The 22,673-nt window shown below is 50.6% G+C and overlaps 1 protein-coding gene across 2 annotated transcripts; it reads right to left on the bottom strand.

Moving 5' to 3' along the window:
* Positions 1-4,100: 4,100 nt before the first annotated feature.
* On the bottom strand, positions 4,101-22,093 carry LOC143430993 (uncharacterized). Of its 2 annotated transcripts, none has more exons than XM_076907483.1 (7): positions 21,714-22,093; positions 21,319-21,573; positions 11,859-11,972; positions 11,240-11,326; positions 5,196-5,396; positions 4,892-5,077; positions 4,101-4,807 (listed from the first exon to the last, which is right to left on the bottom strand). In XM_076907483.1, exons 1-7 carry the CDS (start codon positions 22,021-22,023, stop codon positions 4,101-4,103), a joined length of 1,860 nt encoding a protein of 619 aa, XP_076763598.1. In that variant the 5' UTR covers positions 22,024-22,093. The 2 variants fall into 2 exon arrangements, with proteins under 2 accessions (XP_076763598.1, XP_076763599.1); XM_076907484.1 differs by having other exon boundaries at positions 21,319-21,549.
* Positions 22,094-22,673: the final 580 nt, after the last annotated feature.

The following is a 22,673-nucleotide window of genomic DNA, read 5'->3' as shown; positions in this document are numbered from 1 at the left end:
CTGCAGGCGTGAACACGAGAAACAGCGATCACTGGCTAATTAACAGCGAACCTATCGAAAAACCATCCGAACCGAGCCGGTGCACGTTTCTGCCGGATGGTAAAATCGCTCGTTCCATTTCTTACTGGGACACCCACAGATCCCGCCACCCCCGCTAAATTATATGTCGATAAATTAAAGCGTGGCCGCCGATAAAAATCGAGGATGCAAAACCGACCAGGCCGATGGAGGAGCGGGAAGAGAGAAGCGAGGCGGTAACAGCGATTCATTTTTCATCGACCTAACCGAATTTGTCGAACTCGGGAGCGGAGCCAAGGGTGGGATCTAATTTCAGGGCCATTACGATGTATACGAGCCTGCCCAGCCCCCAGAACCCACCCCCTGCTTCGTGTGATCGCCGTCAACTATCATTTGTACGAATTACATCGGACCCAGGCTATATCGTCGATCGTTTATTATTATTAGCATCGTGCGAACGCGTCCAGAACGGGTCCACCATCAATCCTTCGAGGAAGCTGAAAGTCGAAGGCCTCGCTGCGCGATGCAAGCGCAGCGGAAGCAGAAATTTTCTACGAGATTCGTCGAGTTCGATTAGAACGATCGCAGTGAATAATTGAAGAAAGTTTCTCGCAACAAGGATGCACGATCGATCGCGCACCAGCTGGAGTGGTCGTTCCGAGGCGAAGATCGGTCGCGAGTCAGGTGTGGCTGATCAAAAGGGGGTGAACTGCAGGAAGGGTCAGCCAAGGAGGGACTGGAAATTATTTAACGCGGCCTCTGCGCGTCTTGTGATCTTTCCGCCATCAGGTAGATGAACCCTTTCATCCTGAGGAGAGAGCATCGAGGGTCCGTGGCTGTTCAGAAGGGGTGGTTCGAGGCTCGCCCCCGATCCGCGACGATGGAAATTATAGTACGTACATAAGAGCAAGGTGAGAGACTGGTACGTTAAAGAAATTAGAGAGATAATTCCTCGGACGAATACCCAATTTACCCTTTCGTCCGCGCTCGAGCGTCCTAGGCGTCCTGGCCTTATTATCTAAAGTGCTCGGCTGCGAGAGGCTGACAACGAACGAACAGCGCTGGCGGAAAAAAAAGAGCCTCGGGGAAGGAGAGAGAAGGAAAAAGGAAGAGAACGCGTGCACCCTTCTGACGGCAAGGAGGGCAACGGTGGCGGGTTGCAAGGGCAAAAAGTATTAAAAGGACAGTTCCTCCTCGCGAGCGCGCAACCAACTAGCCGGCTGAAGGGACGACGGCCAACTTTTTTCGGCTCCTATCATTTATTCACGCCGGAGTTATTTTCTTCCGGACTGCGACGCCTCGCCTGGACGCGCCCCTTTTCTTCCTCGACCAGGGTGAGACGATTCCTCAGAAATTTCTAGTTTCAACCCTTTGCCCCAATCTTCTCGTTCTTGCCATCTCGCACTGCGAATAATTGGCAATGCTCGCGAGGTACCATTCCGTGCCACTAACTTCCAATTGTATTTTCTGATCGATTTCGTAGCATCGACCAATCGATCCAAACGCAGCAAGTGTCATACCTCTGATCTTACTCCACGTACTGGACAGAAACGAACCATAAAGAGAGAGTCCATTTATCGTCTCGCACAATGGATAATTGATAGTTCTTGCAAGGTACCATTCTATGCCACACTAATTTCGAATTTTATTTTCTGATCGATTTCGTATCATCGACCAATCGATCCAAACGCAGCAAGTGTCATACCTCTGATCTTACTCCACATATTGAACAGAAACGAGCCATAAAGAGAGAGAGAGAGAGAGAGAGAAAGAGAGAGTCCATTTGCGTGGAGACCGGAAACGATCCTGGCCAGAGCCCCGTGAGCCGTGAAACCGTGGCACCCTCTCCTCTCCCTGCGGAGATCGGTGAAAAAGAGTAGCCAGGAGCCGCAGGCGGGCAGCACCGCGATCGAAAGAACGGCCCCAATCATCGAGCCTGGAAATGCATTTTCCGTCTCTCTGCGCCCCGACGCCGTGACGGCGGTTTTCGGGCTGGGCCTCGCACACAAGAGAGCTCACCGACGCGGAGGCAGAGAGAGGGCCAGTAGTCTTTGTCGCTATTTCGGGTGGGATGAACGGGTCGGAGACACGAATACGTGTTCGATCGATGAATCACTCGGCTTGCACCGTTGACGTTGACGCGGAACGAGAGCGCGACACGCAAACACACCGGCCTGAAAGGGTGAAAGAGAAAGAGAGAGAGAGAGAGAGAGAGTGAGTGACGAACGATGCTGGGGCAAGAGTAAACCGTGAAAGTAGGAGAGAACGAGAGAGACAGAGTGCAATGGACTAGTCAGCGCGGTGGAGAGAGAGTTGCGAGGGGGTTGCGAGGGGTTGGATGCACCCTGTATACGGTAGCAGCTCACCGGTTGCGGGTGTAGAGTATGCAGGTGCAGGTGTATTAAAAAGCGGGGGTGGCTGCGGTCGCGTACCAATCACCCGGCGGGGATAAGGGGGTGGCTACGCGAGCGAGAGGGGGTCGAAAGGTGGTCTGGCCCCGGCTCGATGGACGGGGCAGTCACGCTGGAGAGAGGGATCATACAGGGAGACGGTTTGTTCCGAGAGAGAGAACACGCCCGAGCCACGCAACCCCCGTGAAATTTTAATCGTGTCGTCATTGGGGTAGTTTGTTGCGATAACCCGACCAGCATGGACCAGCGGACGTGGCGCTTTCCACGTGGGGGAGAGACGAGAAAAAAGAGCCGCGTTTTTTTTTTTGCAACGACTCCTTTTCACCCTCGACGGTGACCCACCTCTCTCTCTCTCTTTCTCTCTTGGTCTTTGAAGGTAAGCTGCGTCGACGGTCCGTGTTCACATAGAATTTCTTTCTTCCGTTCGAAACCGAATCTCAGCTCGACTCGAGTACCTTTTCAACGTCGTCAGTGATAATTGCGAGCGTTTCCATCGAGGCCACGGTCGAGAGGTTCGCAGAGACGCGGTCAACCGGACGTTGTTGCTCATTTGATCGGTGACGGTCGGAAAATAATGTAGAAAATTGTTTCGCGGTCTTTTTATCTCGATTTCAGCCACGTGACGGCTGGCGGAAGGGGTTCGAACGGGTCTCTGGCGTGTGCGAACGCGCGCGCGCGCCACCGCGCACAGGGGTGGAAGGGGCGCTTTGTGTGTCCCATCAATCACGCGAACCTTTTCACCGAGCGGATATCGGGCCTGGCCGTTTTTGCGTGCGGTGCATCCCGTTCGATTGCAATCGCGGCGAATTATTGAATCTGCTGCATATCTCGTCCGTCCGGATTAGGTTGGGTTAGTTGGCGCGCGTCCGCGACTTCGACGATTTTGCCCCTGTGCGAATTTCGGCCGATCCTCGCCCTACCGCGCTCTCCAAGGATATCGATCCGCGATACGTGACAGGTGTTTGCGAAATTTTCTGCCCGCGGGACAGCGCGACGCGTCCCAGGAATTTATCGATAGACTCGAAATTCCAAAAAGCCTCGCAGAGTACTTACCGTTCGTGGAAGAGCGGACTCGCAGAGTCGTCGAAGATCGCGCGCGCTGCGTAAGAAGATGGTCGTTCGTGGAACGGATGATATTACTTTATTTGATGACGTACTTAAACAGTGAAAGAATCTCGTCCTCGAGGCGCTGAACGGACGCTGGTATCGACAGAAGGGAAACCAGAGCTCAGCCAGGACCGAAAGTGTCGTCAGGTTCGTGATATTTACAACGCAGCTCGCGGTTACCCGCGATACGAGCCTCGAACGAGTCCCGACAAGGACCGTGCTCGCTCTTGGGATGACAATGGACAACGCTTGACATGTACGCGGGATGGTAACCTAAGTAATAATCAGACGCCGCTTACATATATGTACATATACTATACGAACGTAAACCCTGGTTAGTCCTCGAGTCCATGATAGCTCCTGGTCCCAGGACCAGGCTCCAATCCTGACCGTCAGGCTCGCGTACAATGATAAATCGATCTCTCTCTGATCACGATCGCCTCGCTGCGCGAAACTCTAACGTTAAAACCGACAATTTACAACTGGAGATCGCTTTCTCGTGCGGTGTAGAGTCCTTCGAGCCTTTTGGAGGGTTGCAGATGGGGTGCGTTCCTCGGAGAACGTTTAATAAGGTCTCCAGACCTGTCTGGGCTTTGGGCTCCTCTCTCTTCTACCTCGCACGTCCTTCTCCACATCCGTGTCGTCCTCCTTCTTCCTGGTCGTCAGATCCTGACCGACGTTCTCCTTATCCTGACCCTTCTTCGTGCTCAGATCCACTGTCCCTTCCAGACGAACCTTGAGCTCTCTGCGAGACAGTTGCTCCTCGTTCGAGACCTCCTGATCGTTGGAATTCTCTATGCTAGGTCGCAGGTGGACAGAGGCGTCCTGGAAGGTCGCGTCCGTGGTGTCCTCCACGTCGCTTCGAATCGGAGAAATCCTTGGCGAGTCTTGTTCAACGAGGGACTCGTCGCTCCTTACGCGATCTCTGGTCAGATCGTGCTCGTTCCTGTCGTCCACCTCTATGCTTCCGTCTGGACTGTCCAATCCTGACCTGCGAACCACGTCCTGGTCGTCGTCTCGACGCTTCTCCTCCTTCAACGCGGACTCAGGGCTGCTGCTGCCGCCGCGCAGCTTCCTCATCTCCTCGACTCGCGTCTGGTCGGGCCTGTGCAACCGCTGCTGGGCCATTCTCAACGCCAACGCGTGCCATTCAGGCTCGAGGACGTACTGCTGCGTGTGATAGAGAGGATTGTAGAGCCAGGAGGACTGCGGCAGCAGTGGCGCGAATATCGAGCCGAAGATGGACCCCGTCGCTCCCAGAAGATGAAGACCTGTCGTCAAACGTGTCTCTTGTATTCTTCGAGAAATCTCTCGTAAACGAAAGGTACGATACTCAAAGGCGAAACGAGGGTTACCTTGGAAATGCGAGTGATGACCAGAAGGGCTAGGAGTGGTGGTCGTCGTGGTGGGTTCCGCTGGAGGCGTGGGTGCCGCGACGGTAGCCGTGGTGAGCAGTCCAGGTCCAGGGTTTCCAGGCGACGTGCTGGGGGTGACCTCCCTGACCGACACGCTGATCGGCCCCAGATCGTTCCTGGACGACTCTTTAAACATAGCAACCCTTTACACCATCCGTCGAGCGTGCACAAGTCACGCAGGAAGCCTCGAAATCTTCCTGGTTCTAACGGAATGTCTTGGAGGAAAGTTCCACGAGCGTCTTACCGGAGTTTGGTCCAGGCAGTCGAGGGGATCGCTGCTCGATGCTGTGGTGGAAGGGATTGAAGGCTGACGCACCAGCTGCTGGAGGATGTGTATGCGAATGGTGACCAGGAGGCGGCGGAAGACAGTGCGGCGGAAGAGAGCCTCGAGGTAGTCCACCCCAGCCTTGGCCAGCTCCTTGCTCCAGGCCCAGGTGTTGCAAGCCTGTGCAATCCAACAGATCTGAAATTATGCCTGTCGGTCGTTGGGGTTTTTGGCCAGCGTCTTGGCCAGCGTTTCCTTTTGGATCGATAGAGGGAGGAATGGAAAGGTTTCTCTGCAAGTAATCGCGAGGGATCGTGTAAAACGAGTTTAACTTTAGCTTCGATGAAAATAGGCGGAACGACTGTCGCGAATAGCAACTGGACTCCGCTGCGAACCGTCGCTAAAAGGAGGTCTGGGAATGTTATATAATGTCTGATGGATAAGCGATCACGGGATGACAGATGGAGTTACAGAAAACGCATCCCTTTGACGTAGCGAGAGCGTTTGACGTGGATGGACAGTTAAATTTATCCAACAGAGGATAGAGAAACGATCGATCATCGCTCTTTTTGCTCGCCTCGATTGTAGCCGATACCGCGCGACCCGTTCCCCGCGCAGTTATGGAATTAAATCCGCGACATCGCGAGGATTACATCCACCCTCGTCCCTTGAAGAAAGAAAAGAGATTCGAAAAGCCATCTGCTAGCCGAGAAGATACGTGGAGCAGACGATAAAGGGCGAGAAAAAGGAGGAAGCGTTAACTGAAACGAGCGAGCGAAGAAGTTGGAAAACCACCCCCTCCCCCACGGTGGATGCTCGCCAGGAGTAAAAGTGAAGCCCGTAATCATCGGTATGGTATCGGTTTTTCGAAACACCTTGATCAATAGCAGATTATGCCGTCATCTGTGCGGGGCAGTTTAAAAATTCCGTGAAAGCTTCGAAGCCACCGGCTTCTGGCGTGGGGGTTCACGACGGGGTGGCACGTAGGGGAAGTTCCACAGGCGGTGGGGAGGTTTGTCTGGTCACTGGAACGTGGGCGTGGCGTACCATGGCTGCGACCACCGCGATTGGCCCACCAAGAATCCCTTCCAACGAACTGGTGCACGCTGGAGGGGATGGAAAAAGCTCGGTAGGGGTCGAAGGGGAGATTTTTAAGCTCTCTTTAAGCCAACCTTGCCAGAGAGGACACCGCTATCTCGCGTTCTACCACATCGTCGTGGAACAGCGAGCAACCCGGTCGAAAGAGAGAGAGAGAGAGAGATAGAGACGAGAGAAGGGGTTGTAGCTGTAGCTACCTTATGAGGGGATTAAGAAGACGATAAGAGGCGCGCGAAATCTACGCTGCGAGCGAGCTTAAGGAGGCCAAGGGGTTCCAATCCCTTGCCACGTTTGTCCACCATCGCTTAAAAAGAGGAAAACAAAATTCATTCCACCCCATCGAACATTCTCGTCTACGGAATAATACGTGAAAATATCTCCAAGGTGCTCAGCAATTTCTTCACCCCCTTGTCGATGTTAATTAACGGAGTTCTCGATGATCGTTGATGGAACGGGAGAGTTTAGGCATCTGACAGAGGCGCGTATCTATTTCAAACAGCTCGTAACATACTTTCAATTTAATAAACCCCCAAAACGGCTGGCACCCTCTCTTCTAGCGAGAGAGAGAGAGAGAAAGAGCGTGTCGGGGACGGCGGCGCAGGGGTGGCGGGCGATAATTCCGAAAACAAATGAAGACTAATGAGGGGGAGAGCCTGGGCGAGATCTCTGAAAGAGAGTCAGGGTAGCTGAAAGGGTTCAAGGAGCCCCGTTACCCTTTAAGGGGTGAGAAATGTTAAGCTTAAACGTTACGGCCCTAGGGTTAGTTGCCTTTATGCGTGCCTTCCAACGGGGGTACAGAGGCTTTAAGGGATGATGTATTATCGAGCAGCGTGTTCGAAATGTGCTACGCTGTTTTAGCCAACCCCCCCCCCCCCCTCCCTCTCTGTCTCCTCTTAGTTTTTGGTATTTGGAAAATTTCGCGACTGAGTCAACGACGCAAACTTTAATTAATACTTTTCTACGAAGTGAATGCGATCCTCGCTTTAGTCCGTGTCGCGTGAATTTTTAGTAAAGATTAATTTCTACGTGGAACTAGTAGTGTAGGTCAATGGTACGTCGGACGATCACTGAAATAATTAACCGTAGCTTCTTGTAATTTTATGAAACGATGGCAAAGCGTCAGGGAATTTAATCTTGACCCATTTCTGCCCGCGAAATATCGCAGGACGCGTTAAACCCACCCTAATAGCAGCCATGAAGAAAAACATCGACCTGGAAATCCTCTGGTTCTTTCGCGAAACTGTAAGCCGCGAGAGTTAGGGGCGAGTTACGTGTCTGTCACGGGTGGACTAGGCGAGAAGAGAGAGAGAGAGAGAGAGAGGGAGGTGAGAGAGACCCGTCGCGGAACTTAAGGGGCGTTTAAAGACGTTAGGCTAAGGGATGACGGGGCAGAGGCTCGAAAGTAAAGAGTAAAGCCGGTTCCGTTCCCCTCCGTTAGCCAGCCAGAGATACATAATAAATTAATTCGCGTATTTTCCTGTCCTCCTTATCTATTCAAATCTATGCAAAACAGGAGTTAAAACGCCCTTCTTACTGCTAAGGCGTTAACCCTTGTGGAGCTCCCTCTCTCTCTCTCTCTCTCTCTCTCTCTCCTCTTTTCAGCTTCTTCTCCGACTACCCCGCGCGTCCCTCGGATCCTTCCACCGCCACCACCGCCACCGCCACCCACACCACCGTTTCCCACGTTTCCTAGCCTCTCGCTACCGACGGTCGGATGTCTTTGCACACCCACCCTTTGCGCCCGTTCTCATTATCGCGTCGCAGCAACCCCTAAAATGCCACCCTGGAAAGGTCCCTGGCACCGATCTAAGCTCGACGAGGAGATATTTCGAGAAAGGATGAGAGAAAATTGCTGTCTCTCTCTCTCTCTCTCCCGCTCTCAAGACGCCTCCTCTTTCTTCTTCTTTTATTTACGCTTGCATCCGCTTTGAAGTTACGGAACGCAGCCGGGATAAAAACGGAGAGGACTTTTTCGAAACGCTCGTCGCACGTTCCGCGTTCGCGTTCCACGTTTCGAGTCACGTAACCGCCGGAGCCACCCTTTCTCTCTTGGCTTTGCTCGAGGAATACGAAAGACGAGTCGCGACTGGTCAGTATCGAAATATTCGCGGATTCTTTCCTTCTGAATCATTGAAAATAGTACCTTTTTATCCGAGCCGCGTTCCATCGTACGAATCGCATTCCTACGCGTTCTCTCTGGCGTTATCGATGCGAGACGACGTCGAGGAGAGAGAGAGAGAGAGAGAGAGTGCGGGGGGTTGGAAAGGAACGACGGAAGATATCATTAGTTACCGTCGCCTCGACCGAGAGCTCCTGGTCACCAGGCCCTGATTAAAAGACGGGACGCCCAGGGACGCCCTCGCAAGACACGCAGGAGGGTGAAATGTGACGCGAATTTAAAGGATCCGCCGTGATTCGACGCTGGGGTGGACAGAGAGACAACCCTTAAAAAGGGAACCTTTAAGGATCCGGTACCGCACTCGTCAAGGGTTACTCGCGTCTCCACGGACGCGAGAGGATGCCCCAAGATGGCCTCGAAACTCGACACCACGCGAAGACTTTGGACTCTTCGAGAACTACGACACTCCACGTGACCCTACGATCGATTATGGAAACAGAATTCCACGATCACTCGTGTAATTAGCGTATTCGTTCGAAGCATTTCAACGTGACGAAAGGTCAGACGGTAGTGGAGAGGGTGGTCCTCTTTAAGGAAACTGGAAAACGATCCGTGGAGCGACAGTTTTAAACTGAACGCGCCTAACAATCTCCCCCAAATGAGGTAAAGGCCACCTTATTGAAACAGGGGTCGCGATTTTTCCGGTTCCCACCCCCCTGAAGAAACCCCTGGCAAGCGGTTAATTGACACGGGAGGGTGGAAGAAGATGGGGCGAGGGGGGAGTGGGTCAGGAATCGAGCCGCGCGAGCTGTTCTTGTTAACTCGAATCCTGGACCCGCTCTCGTGATTTTTCATCCCCTTAGCTCGACTGACAAAGACGCGGCCCTCCCTGGAGGTTCCTTGGACAATCTCAGCGAGGCATCTCTTCGCGTGTTCACCGAATACATTAATTCTCTCAGCGTTCTCCGTCGCTCGTTCGACGATTCTTCTCGTTCGCCAGATCAAACTGCAGATAATCACGCGTGGGACATTAGATAAGTAACGTACGAATATTCTCATTAATTTTCCGCGAGAGAAAACTTACATTTTATCGAAAAAACATTTACCTTCGCGTTCCATCGATCGTCTCTGAGCAACAAAAATTAGTTTCCGTATTCCGCTACCAGAGAGACCCGTGTTTTTACCATGTATTCGTCTGCTTGCTTCGAAAACATCGCAAGAAGAGAAGCTACGTGGACGTTAAAGGGCGCAACGGATAAGCGAGAGACAATGCCAACGGAAGTGTGAATCGAAGGAGGACAGGTTCAGCGGCGGACTTCGAGGAGCATAAAATTCGAGCCTACCCTCGAGCTAGTCCCGAACGAAATTTAATAACATCCCCCTAGTTACACCTCAATGGGCACCTTAACAACCCCAGCGCTGGTAGCCAGCCTTCTCTCTCGCCAGCCTGTTCTCCTTATCAACCCCTGACGCGGATATCTAATATACCAGCTCTCGAAACGCGTCTTTATCCGGACAACGATAGCCAGCCCCCAGTCTCGTTGTCGAAAGCCACGCGCAAAAGGGGGATGAAACGAACGACGGGAGGGCGGAAGCGAGTGACCACGCAGAGCCAGGCGAACTGAACGGAGGCGCAACCTGTGCGCTGCTCTTGGAACTATCAGCGAAAGGGTTGCGAAAAAGTGGTGGACACGGAAATAAACCGATCGATAGGGGAGGGTTGATCGCGAGTGCGACCCAGTTACGCGATCGCGCGTCAAAGAGAATTGAAATCCGTCGCTGAGGGATGACGGAGCGTAAGAGGGTAACGAAGCCACCCCTCGTCCACGAAATATCCTCGAGGAACTCGCGTCGCGGGTAATTCGATTCGCGCAGTAGAGCCGCGACGCTTCCGCTCGCGATTATTCCGCAGCCTGGAGAACTGTTGCGTCCGTTCTCGTTAGCTGAAATTACGGAAATCTGAAGGAAAAGAAGAGAGAGGGTGTCTCGATTGAGTAGACCACCGCGTTCGAAGGGTGGACGCGATGGAAAGGGCGAACACAGGCCAGGAAGGGACGCGAAGGGCGAAGAGGGTGAGCGAGAAATCGACGGCAGGACTGGCTATGCGCTACGCGCTCTACCCCAGTTCGACAGCAGGGGGCGGGAAGCTCCGTTAAGCCGCTTATCATGCCGAAACAATACACTGTCGGTGCACCAGTATCAGTAGCCGACCCTCGCCGCTCGAGGCTAGTCCCATCAAAATTTCCAACGAATTTCAATTGCTATCCGTCGAACGCGCCTCCTACTCGATGAAAAAAAAGTAAAAAAAAAATAAAAAGCTTCAGAAACCTTCGTTGAGATCGCTGTAATTGGACGAGACCAGAGAGTGGACCGTGGCGGCTGAATCGCTTCGAATTCTTGGAAGCTGACCCTAAATAAATTTCGGATTATTCTTTGGAGCAGAGTAAGGTGGTATCGAGAATTCTCAGGGACGCGAGAAGTCGCTGCGAAAGTTCGAGCGAAGAACTGGCGTCGGCAAACGAAACGCCTCGAGCTTAATCAGAGTCTCCTCCACTTAGACGCCTCGCGGCGAAACTCAATTTTGAGTCGGTGCCTGCCGACGCTCAATTTTGACACCCTTCGTAGCCACCAAGCCAGGGTTGAAAGGAGCCAAGGAGGGGGTGGAGTTGGTTTCGCAACGTCGCTGAGACGGGGGCTGCAGCCAGGGTTGCAAACTTAGTTAGCAGAGAGAGGAGAGACGTGCCTACGAGAGACGCTGGGATACGCGCGGACCTTGGACGGGACTCTTTCGTCGGTGAACACTTACCGGACAGCTTGAATCCCAGAGGATCCTGGGGGTGACCAAAGGGGAACGGCCTGGGCCCGAAGTGAAAGGGATGAAAGGCCTGGTGTCCTGAAACGTAACGTGTTTCGCGTGAATTCGACGCAACGCTGCTGTTCCTCGCGAAAACAACGATTTTTGCGTCGCGTGTCGTCGAACGAGGCTCATTGGAAGGTCATTTCGACGCTGAAGAACGCGAGAGGAGGAGGAGAGGGTATTCTTCGAATTTTAGAGAATTGAAAGCTTCGTTTTTCTCTTTCTACTTGATGAAGGACGATGTGTGCACGTGCATGCGATTTTTGGGCAAAGAAATTAAAAGAACAGCGTGCGAATATCTCTTTTTGGATCGCGTGTCGTCGAACGAAGCTAATTGGAAGATTATTTCGACGCTGAAGAGCGTGAGAAGAGGAGGAGAGGGTATTCTTCGAATTTTAGAAAATTGAAAGCTTCGTTTTTCTCTTTCTACTTGATGGAAGATGATGTGTGTACGTGCATGCGATTTTTGGGCAAAGAAATGAAAAGAACAGCGTGCGAATATCTCGCTTGGAGAACCAAGCTTCGAGAGCGAAGTTACCCACCGCTGGTAAAACCGTGCAACACTCACTTGTCTTGGACCTTGGTTCCCTGGGTCCGTCCACGGTGACCTTGATCGCCTTCGACAGGGTCGCTATCTGGGGTGGCGACGTTTGCAGCATGATCGTCAGGGTGAAACTCTTCCCTGCAATGAACAGTCGAACGTTAACGGAATTATCGCCAGGTGGTAAACCAACTACCACTCGCGTCCATTTAAACTCCAGAAATATACCCTCTCCATTACTGTGCCTTAAAAATTAATTAGTATTCTCTGAGTAAAAACCATTCGAACGACAAGAAAGCACAGTCAGTGGTGAATGGTGGAACAGTTTGGAAAAAATGGATTCGTCGAACCACCCCCAACAGTTAAGATTGTCTTCGATGTCAGTTCCAACGGAAGCGCAAACCAACTACCACTCGCGTTCATTTAAATTCCAGAAAAATACCCTCCCCATTGCTGTGTCTTAAAAATTAATTAGTATCTTCTGAGCAGAAAATATTCGAACGACAATAAAGCACAGTTATTCGTGAATTGTGGAACAGTTTGGAAAAAATGAATTCGTCGAACCACCCCCAACAGTTAAGATCGTCTTCGACGTCGGTTGCGACGGGGGCGCGCGTCTTGCCAGCGGGTTTTGTCGCGAGGAACGCGGCCAACTGTTCCAGAGCGTCCGCGGGGTGCGTTCGCTGGAAACAAAACACAAATGTGCCGGAAGTAAGGGGTGAACGAGTGGCGCCGCTGCGTCGATGTTTGCCTCGAATCGGCCGGAATATGTTAATGCCTGGGGGAGGCTAAACGCGAGCCGAACCCCCGACAAATGTACGCGGCAGCTCGTCACGCGCGATTTCGCGTCGATACGAACCCCTCGTCCGTCGATTCGATCGCTCGCTGAAATCCTGTCGACGTTTTCCTGCCCCTCCGCGCGAAAACAAAGAGCAGGTTCTCGCGCAAAAGTTCTGCGGGAAATCGTGGATACGGAAAAATTTCAGAGAGAAAAACATTCACCTCCAAATACAATTTTATATTCCAAAGCTTCTTGACGAAGGATTTTAAACGGTCGCCATTAGCGAAGTACCTTTGCGAGCATAATGCGCAACAAAACATTGCTTCTCGAAAATGCAACGCGGCTGAAGGAAATAAAAAAATTCTTTTCAACCAGTGCTCCTAATTCGATATAAATTTCGACTTCTTTGCTGACTAAAAACGAGTGTAAATTGCTAGGGACTCGAAGTAAGAAATGGAGTTGGTCGATCTGGTGATACGCGTCGAAGAGGTGACAGAAAGGGGGTTGAGGGTGGCGAAATAAAAGCTGGCAGCGAGGCGCGTTCTCGCGCAACCAGCGCCAAGTTATAGGGTTTATAATGGGGCTGGCGTGCATACACGCGCGCGGTCGCGTAGTTTTATTTTATGGCCGCGCGGCTTGGACGGCAAACGGCCGGGTTTTTACGGTGAACCACGACATTTAACCGGCTTACCACCGTCGTCCGGCGAAATATTCAACCCCCAGCCGTTTAATTGTCGTCGAGGGACCGGTCCGCGTGTTTCCGTATCTGGAACAGAGATTGTTGCTCGCAGTCCCGTCGAAGCTGTTCGATTCAGCCGTTGAAACGCGTTGCAAAGAGATTTCCACCTTCTCAGCGAAACGAACCACCCTTTAAACAGGTGCAAAGCACTGCTACGATTCGAATAAAATGTTTAAACCGATACAAAACTATTCATACTCTGAAGCACTTGAAAAAATCGCGCGCAAACATCAATTTTTGCCAACAGCGAAATAACAAAGCTCGACTCACTCTCTCTGTCTCTCTGATGACTTAACTAAAACTAGCCAGGCTAGAATCGGTGACAAAACTCGTCGAAACTTTTCAAACGATAGAGAGATTGAAAAATAAATGGAAAATAAAAAAATGTTCTGCAGAGGTCCTCGAGGGGGTTGGTATGGAGAGAGAGAGACAGAGAGAGAGAGAGAGAGAGAGAGAGAGAGAGAGAGAGGGAGAGGGGGATAGATAACAAGGCGAAAGTTTATTGCCAGTGCGGTGTCAGATTCGTGATGGCGGTGGTGCCGCGAATCGAGGGTGATGGCAGGCGTTTTGAGGGTGTTTATGAGGCATTATGTGTAACTCGGTGGAAGAACGATCCTCCCCCTTGAGGTCTGCTGCCCTCCGCCTGCCTACGTTCGCCTAAATCGTAATTCGTTGCGTGTTAAACGACGGCTCTCCGCGCATCAATCCGCGCCCCGTTGCAACCGTTTTGCATAATTTCTCGATCCGTCCCGCGTCTATCTTCGCGATGATGGATTCCTCCGTGTCTAGCAGCTCGCCAAAATTCTCTCTCTATCGCTCATAATTTCACACAAACGCTTCTCATCAACTTTCGTTTCAATCGACCCCAAAAATCGCTCTCGAGGCTACCACTTTGATTTTCAGCGTCGAAAATTGCTCGTTCTTGGAGAGAACGTCGATTTCCAGTCAATTTCGGTGGATCGCTCAGCAAAACCGACGCGAAACATCGCGAGAGAATTATTTTTGACGGTCTGACCGTTTCGACCGCGATAAAAACGGTCCTACGGTGGATTTTTTTCTCCGCAGATGAAGCCAGGCATAATGGCCGGCACCGTTTAACGGTTGGCGATGGTACGCGTCCATTTCCGCGACGAGGATTTGCACACCGCGAGAAGACACGGGAGGAGCGGCTCGCGTACCACCCTAAGTTTGCCGAGGGATCATGCAGTGTTAAAAACTCCCCTGTTTGCCGGGCGAAGCTCGTAGCCGAGGGTGGCTCGCGTCGTTATTTCAGAGTGTTTGTCGTGTTTTAAGATTCTGACGTTTTGACTGGCCGAATCGGGCCGGGGCGACGCGCTCGTGCGCGCTCCAATCGACTGGCGTGCCTCTTATTCTAAAGAAACCAGCCATAGCGAGCTTTCGTTCGAACTCTTTAATCCCAGAGAATGTATAAAATATTCAGAATCATTTAGACGAGCAACAAGAGAGGAGGATCGTATACCACTCTGAAAAGAATACGAAAGATTCGTTCGCGAAAACCCCTCGAATAAATAGAGAAAAATACTAGAACGATGTCTGTTTTTGTTTCGTCTCGATATCTCGATCCGTTGCTGAGATACAAGCGATCAAAGTTTCGCCATTCAACGCCCCCCACCAAGATGGCCGCCGTAGTTATGAATGACTTGACCCACATTTTTTCCAGGAAGTGCGTACGCGCTAATAGTAATAGTAAAAACCGTCTGGCGGCTGTCTGGCGATCAGCTGATCGGTCATCCGTTCGAGAGCGAGCGAGAGGTCCGAGTGCTTCCAAAAAGGACAGACATAGTAACCGATCGGAAATTACCCTCCCCTTTACACGACGATATCTCAGCAACCGGAAGTCGCATCGAGACGAGACACAGACCATTTTCAAAAGGAACGTTCACAGCTTCTAACGAGCTGAGTTTCGTCGAATTTACATTTTTATTTTCGAAAATACAGGGCTTAGAAATTTTTCTAATTTTAATACGGGTCAATGGGGTTGTAAGAGAGATTGGAATAGGGCAACGCGTTGGAGCGAGCGAGAGAGACATAGTAACTGTTTAAAAAATTAGTCTTCTCTTCACACGACGATATCTCAGCAACCGGAAGTCGGATCGAGATGAGACGCAGATCGTTTTCAAAAGGAACGTTCACAGCTTCCAACGAACCGAGTTTCGTCAAATTTACATTTTTATTTTCGAAAATACAGGGCTCAGAAATTTTTCTAATTTTAATACGGGTCAATGAGGTTGTAACTGTTTCAAAAATTAGTCTCCTCTTTACGGAAGGATATCTCCGGAACCGGAAGTCCTATCGATATGATTCTTAGATCATTTCCAAGGGGAAGATCTACAGCTTCCAACGCGACTAGTTTCGTTAAGCAACCATTTTTATCTCCAGAGATATACCGCTTCGAATTTCACATACTTTCGCTACAGTTTATTAAAGCTTCTGATTAATATTTTTCATCAAAAATTTCGCAATCAACTGTCGAAACCGAACTTCAACTGTTACTTAACCGTTGAAAGATGAAAGAAACAACTGGCGTCGAGAATTCCATGCCTTATAACGAGGGACGAGACACGTATTCACGGATGCGGAGATAAATCCCTTGAAAAAAAGCGTGCTTTTAATTACCTATAAAACCGGAGACGCAAGAGTAACGCTCGTCACGGGCCGCCGTGGAGGTTCGAGGGGGTGTCGGAAAAACGCGAGAAGCGGCAGGAAGAAGGGAACAGGAGCGGGACGTAGTCGGATGGGCATCGTTCATGGCTAATCGAAGCAACGATGGCCAGAGCGAGGAATCTTTCATGCGGGACGCGTCGACATCGAGTCGAGGATTCATCGGAGCGCGAGGACCCCTCCCAGAGGGGGAGGAAAAACGGTGGAGAGCGTGGAATTAGCATATGTAAAAAGAAACAGAGCTGGCCAGGGGACGCGCGCGGCTTCCAGCCGGGAAAAATAATGTTTAATCGGTAGAAAATCTCGGCGCAGTCATCCGCCATAGAAGGCTGCTCTCTCCGCCCCTCTCGCGGCCCTCGCATCCCTTCGCGCGTCTCTGCGATCCTTTACTTGAGAGAGGGCTGGATTTTTTAATTTTTAATTGGCAAAAAATGTCGCTGAGGCGGCCGACGAGATCCGTGTCCGAGCCCTTCTCGAATTTCGACGACGTTCACCGTTCTCCTCTCGTCCTCGCGCAGCTCTGATCCCTTTCTGCTAATGTTAGAATCCTCGCGATTGGTTTTCGAGCGAGTCCAGGCGATTTCTTGGGAGAAATCGAGGCCATTGCGCGCTGCTGCGACGAAGGTAATTAATTAGAGCCAAGGGTGGAGTCTCGCGTAAGTCACGCACGATCGAAGCGCGAAATTTCGTCAACACGGAAGTCGCAACAGCTGTTCCAACGTCGATCTGGGCTGGCAGGCTCCGAGGGGGGCCGTGAAAAAGAGCCTCGACCCTATTCAACGTCGACGGGTCTTTACGACTTATTAAATCATTTCCACGCACTCGTACGCTGGCTGGCGAGCCTTGCGAGTTTCCACGGGACTGACTCGACGGAGTACATCGCGGGGTATTGATTTATGATTCGTATTTAAGACGCTCGACGTCCGTGAAAAACGATCGAGCGACACTGAAAGTGTTGAAGGCTGTGCTCGTCGAGCATCCTCGAAATTAACGCGGCATCTGGGAGTGGAAGCATCGTGGAAACTTTGCGCGAGACTCATGGTATCGCCAGCGATTTCAGATTTTCAAGCTTGAATTTTTCATGCGTTAAGTTTTCAAGCTCAAGATTTCTATGCCCCAAGCGTCGATTTTCCAAGCTTAAACTTTCAAAGTGTCGATTTTCCAAGCTTAAGCTTCTCAAGCGCCAATTTTCAAAGCTAAAGCTTTCTAAGCATTAATTTTCAAATCTAAAGCTTTCCAAGTGCCAATTTTCTAAGCTAGAGCTTTCCAAGCGTCAATTTTCAAAGCTAAAGATATCCAAGCACCAATTTCCCAAGCTTAAGCTTTCCAAGTGTCGATTTTCCAAGCTTAAACTTTCTAAGCGTCGATTTTCCAAGCTTCAACTTTCCATGCGTCAATTTCCAAGCGTCAATTTTCTAAGCTAAAATTTGCCAAGCGCCAATTGTCTAAGCTAGAGCTTTCCAAGCGTCAATTTTCTAAGCTAGAGCTTCCCAAGAGTCAATTTTCTAAGCTAAAGCTTTCCAATTGCCAATTTCTTAAGCTCAAGCTTCCCAAGCGTCAAGTTTCGAAGCTGAAACATTGCAATCGCCAATTTTCCAAGCGTCGATTTTCTCATCTCAATCGTTCCAATCTCCACCCTTCCAACCGTCTCCTCGTCAGTACCACAACTCCTCGACTTTTCCGCTGGCCTCAAAAGTAACGGAACGAAAAAGGCCAACAGTAACGAAAGGAACGTTTAAGCAGTCTGCAGACACCGCGTGAATCACGGTGGCGAAAATATCCGGTAGTAAGAGTCGCAGGAGAGGCGGAGGAGTCGAGGGCGCTCAGCTTGGCGGAATCCATTGCGCGAGGACATCGGTCAGGATCCGGCCTGTCGATAGTTGGAGCTTTGCCTCTGGATTCGAGCCGCCTCCAGCTTCCAGCACGTCATAAAACACAGGTAACTCCGGTATTTATGTCCGTCGTTTTTACGCCCGTCGCTGGCCACCGGCTCGCAGCGCGACCCGTCTCGCGGCCTCTCCAGGGGGCGAGAGAGGGCTTCGCTCTAATCCCTGTCGGGAGCGAAAGGGGTGCACGAATGATATACGCCTCTGCGCCGCTATGATAATATTCTGCGCGACTACCAACCCTCTCTCTCTCTCTCTCTCTCGCTCTTTTCGCCCTTTTGTCTCGCGACGCCGCGAGAAAACGCCGATGAAAGACACTCGCGACGGAAGACGACGATATTCCCTACGCCAATCGCGATTCTACTGTGGAGAATAGTCGCGAGGGACGCGCGATATTTGCCTCGACAGAAGGTTAGAAAAATAATTAGAATAAACGACACGAAAGATTTTTTCAAAATGTACATAAGATTATTCGTAGACGACGATATTTCTCCCCCAATCGCGACTCGTTACTACTATGGAGAATAGTCACGAGAGACGCGTGATATTCGATTCGACAGAGGGTTAGAAAAATATGAGTAAACGACACAAAAGAATTTTTCAAAATATATGTAAGAGCTTTTGTAGGCGAAAGACGACGATATTCCTCCGCCAATCGCGACTCGCGTGCTTGTTACTTACTGGAGAACAGACGCGTGTTATTTGGTTCGCCAGAGAGTTCGAAAAATGTGAACAACCGACACAAAAGAATTTTTCAAAATATATATAAGAGAATTTATAATAATAATAATAACTTGAAGATTAAATAGAAAAGTGAATCTGCAGTAGTGTCTCGTCGCGTAAAGCGATTAAGAGACGCTGAAAGAGAGGGCTGGCAAGATGGCGCGGGCGTTAAATAGTAATCTCGAGCGATCCTCGCGCTCCTCGTCCGTATCCGCGATATTAAATTGCCACGGCGGAGCCCGCGAGCGAGCGCGGAACAAATATTTGCCCCAAAATGGTCAGGTGGGCGCGGGCAGCGCGCAAAACAACGGGGAAAAATGTACACGGAGTGGCGAGCGTATAAAGCGCGGCAGATTCGCCTCCTCGCGCTATTATGCGCGATACTGGACGCGGCTCGCTGGCAAACATAATAAATTCCCCATTTATTTAGCGGATCCTACCTGCGTGCGGATAATAATGCGAACGGTGATCGTCGATCATCCCCTCGCGCCTTCATCCTACTTTCTCTTCGAATTTCTTACAATTTTCACCAAAACTCTATCATCTCACTCGTGACGAACCTTCATCGTTCTTCAATGGCATACGAAAATGAGCCAGAACTTTTCAATCGTTTCGTAGAAATTTTCACAAGCATCCAAGTTCGTCTATGAAAAATACTGGACCATTTTTGGTATTTAGAATCGTGACGAACCTTCATCGTTCTCCAGTGGCACACGAAAATTAGTCAGCACTTTTCAATCGTTTCGTAGAAATTTTCACAAGCATCCAAGTTCGTCTGTGAAAAATACTTCACCATTTTTGGTGTTTAAAATCGTCATTGTCACGAACTGGGACCATCTTAGACAATTCAACGAAATTTCTTCTAATTTTCACCAAAACTGTATCGTCTCACTCGCAACGAACCTTCATCGTTCTTCAGTGGCCTACGAAAATGAGTCAGCACTTTTCAATCGTTTCGTAGAAATTTTCATAAGTCTCTGAAAAATACTCGATCATTTTTGGTGTTTATGTCACGAACTGAGATCATCGTGAACAGTTCAACGAAATTTCTTCTAATTTCGACCAAACCTTTAACCGTCCAATCTCTTCCAATTATCTCACTCGTTCTCTACAGAACTTGATCGTAGAAAAATGAGCGAGCACTTTTCATCTCGCTTCGCAGAAATTTTCAGAAGACTCGAAGTTCGCGATCGTTTGTTTTTCAGTGGCGAACAGGCAGCGTCGCGACGATTGGTAATTCTCGCGACCCCCAGAAGAGGAATCCGGGAAATATTTCCAGGGCGGATCGGAATATCGGCGCTCGACGGACACGCGGGAAACAATCTTGCATGATCCGTCACCCTCATAGAGATTCTAGAGGCAAATCGTTGCGTACGGCTGGTAGTTAGGGGCTGCCCGTAATACAGTAATGAGGGCTTACTGCCATGGAAACCAAAGCCGCTTACAGCCAACCACTCTACTCCCAACCACCCCCTTGCGAGCTCGTTCTCTCTTCATCGCGTTCGCTTCCAACTCTCTCGTCCTCTGCCCAGAGCTCTATTCTGCGATTCCCTATATATATCCGCGATATCTTTCTCATCCGACGAGTTTCGCGAACAAAAACGGCGAACAAAAAATTTGTAAAAACCGTCCATTGTTCGCTTGACCATTTTCCTTCGCGAGGAGCTTCGTTTTTTAACCTGACGTTCAGATAAGACTGTCTGACCTGTCGTAGAATTTATTCTTATTATCAATGAGTCAAACGTGAAATCACAAGCGACTCGATCGAGAGAAAAGTAGGTTCCACAGAGTGGTGGAAATATTTGAAAAAAATTTGTAAAAAACATTCATCGTCAGCTTGACCATTTTTCTGCATCGTGGAATTTATTTTTGTTATCGACGAGTCAAACGTTAAATCAGAAACGAAAGTAGGTTCCACAGGGCGGTGGAAATATTTGAAGATTTACTGTCGTCGACACAGGGGTGATCCATAAAAAGGCTGGCATTTAAACCACCGTTTAAGAACCGTCGACGGTGGATATCCCGCGGACCCCGCAATTTCCTTTTCCAATTTGCCATAAACAAGTCGACCTGCCCCCCTCGTTAAACTGCGCTCGTGACTGCTCTCTTGAAAGTTGCTCGCAGAAGGAAGAGGAAGTAGAAGAAGGCGGAGGACGTCGTTGCGAGTCGGTCGAATTAAAGGAATTAAAGGACACCTCGTTACTCGTATCTTCTCGACTGCTAGCCACCCTCTTGAAAGAAAAAACGAACGGAATCCTGCTGGGGCGAGCAACTTCCTCAGCCTCCGATCCTGGCGTTGCATTAAGCGTTCGTAATGGCGGCGATTATTAGGGCGCGTTATTCAACCCCCTCTGAAATTTCTCCCCTCTTCGTCACTCCTCGTAGCCCAGTTTTAAAAACTGTACGCGAGATATCGAGAGACGACAGTGTTTGTCGAGTGAATTAAAAATGAGGATGGAACGAAGGGCCCCTTTTGCTTGGTTTCTCTCTCTCCTCAGCCTCTGACTAGCTGGTCCGAGGAAAAACGAGGCCATCAGTCGGGGCCACCGCCTTAATGTACCAGCTGCTGAATGATTTAGCAGCTCGCTAGCGCCAAATCGACTCGACTCGATTGAATCTCTTTTCGATCTCCCCTTCTGGTTTAATCACTCGAGATTTGAAGGTAAAACGACTCACCTCTGCCGCTTCTGCCGACGAACCTGAGGTCGTTGAATTTCGCCACCTGATTCTTCATCACCGCGGTGGAGTTCCTCAGCTCAGCGCAGCAATTCTCGTCGTTGCCAGCGCGAACGGTGACCAAAGTGCCATCGCCGACCTCGCCAAGGGCCACCACTTTGAACGCGACCGGAAGCGTCTTGTTCGACCGCCAGTGGGCCGGTAGCACCGTGCAGACCACGTGCGGCGAGCCTGTTGACAACCATCGTCGTCCAACTGTCAATGGAGCTTCGATGAATCGTACGATAGTCACGAGAAAAAGGTATGCGTAGATCGATCCCTCGACAGAACCGCCTCAGCGATCTACGATACCGAAAGAAACAACGAGAAAGCGAATCTGAATCCGTTTAAATTACCTGTTCGCACCAGTTCGCCAGGATGCTCAGCGAAGAGGCCATCCAACGTCCTCTCCGCGAGCAGATCAGCCGTGAGCGCGTAATCAGGTAGACTGTTTCCACCAGTGGATGGTTGCGGTGGTACCTCGTTGGCCAAGTGCATTCTTCTCCTCGAGGACGAGGTCCTGGTCCGTCTGATCCTCGAGCCAGCGATCGGATGCACAGAGTTCCCTTGATGATCCTGATGGCCGTTTCGAACCAGACGCGGATCAGGATAATCTAAGCCTGGAGGCCGATCCTCTGGGCGCGCATCTCGCAGAGGATTCGTCATGTGAGCAGGATCATCTGACTGTTCGTTCGAAATCTCCTCCTCGCTGGAGAACCGCGAAGGATCCTGCTCAATCTTCCTCAGGATTCGAGGAACGCTCGTTGGATCGCTTCGACAGGCTCGATCGACGACGACGATCGTTTAATGGATAACAGCTGGTCGAGGATGCGGAACGCGAGGCACCGCGCGATGGCCCGGGACCCTTTGATCCTTATTTCATTATCTCGCGCGGGGTCGGAGGTAAGAGCATCCGTTTGCAAATTCTTCCGTCTCGATTGGCAAGTCGCGGGGCAGATTCGTTTTATTGGAATCGAGGTCCCTTCGTTTCTTCGTTTCTTTGATCGGATGTGCCCCACTCCACGATGCGATCCCACGACGGAAGTCTCCGTTCCCAGCGAAACCTTCCGCTCGAGGATATCGCGTGGCCCTTGCGGTCTATCGGATTTACTTCCACCTGTCACGCCAGCACTTCGACTCGACCATCTAACAGGTGTTAACTCTGCGCCAGCGACCCTTCCGTCCCGCGTCGACCGCGATAGAACTCCTTCCGCCGCACGGTGAACATCACTTCCTCAGTCACTCAACTACCTCACAATCGCGACACTCTGTGAACAATCTCGCGAGCTAAAAAAAAAAAATCCTTCTTCTATCAC

This window comes from Xylocopa sonorina, chromosome 16, assembly GCF_050948175.1.
Source record: "Xylocopa sonorina isolate GNS202 chromosome 16, iyXylSono1_principal, whole genome shotgun sequence".
Classification (NCBI taxonomy): Eukaryota; Metazoa; Arthropoda; class Insecta; order Hymenoptera; family Apidae; genus Xylocopa; species Xylocopa sonorina.
This window is presented reverse-complemented; position numbering and strand designations above follow the sequence as displayed.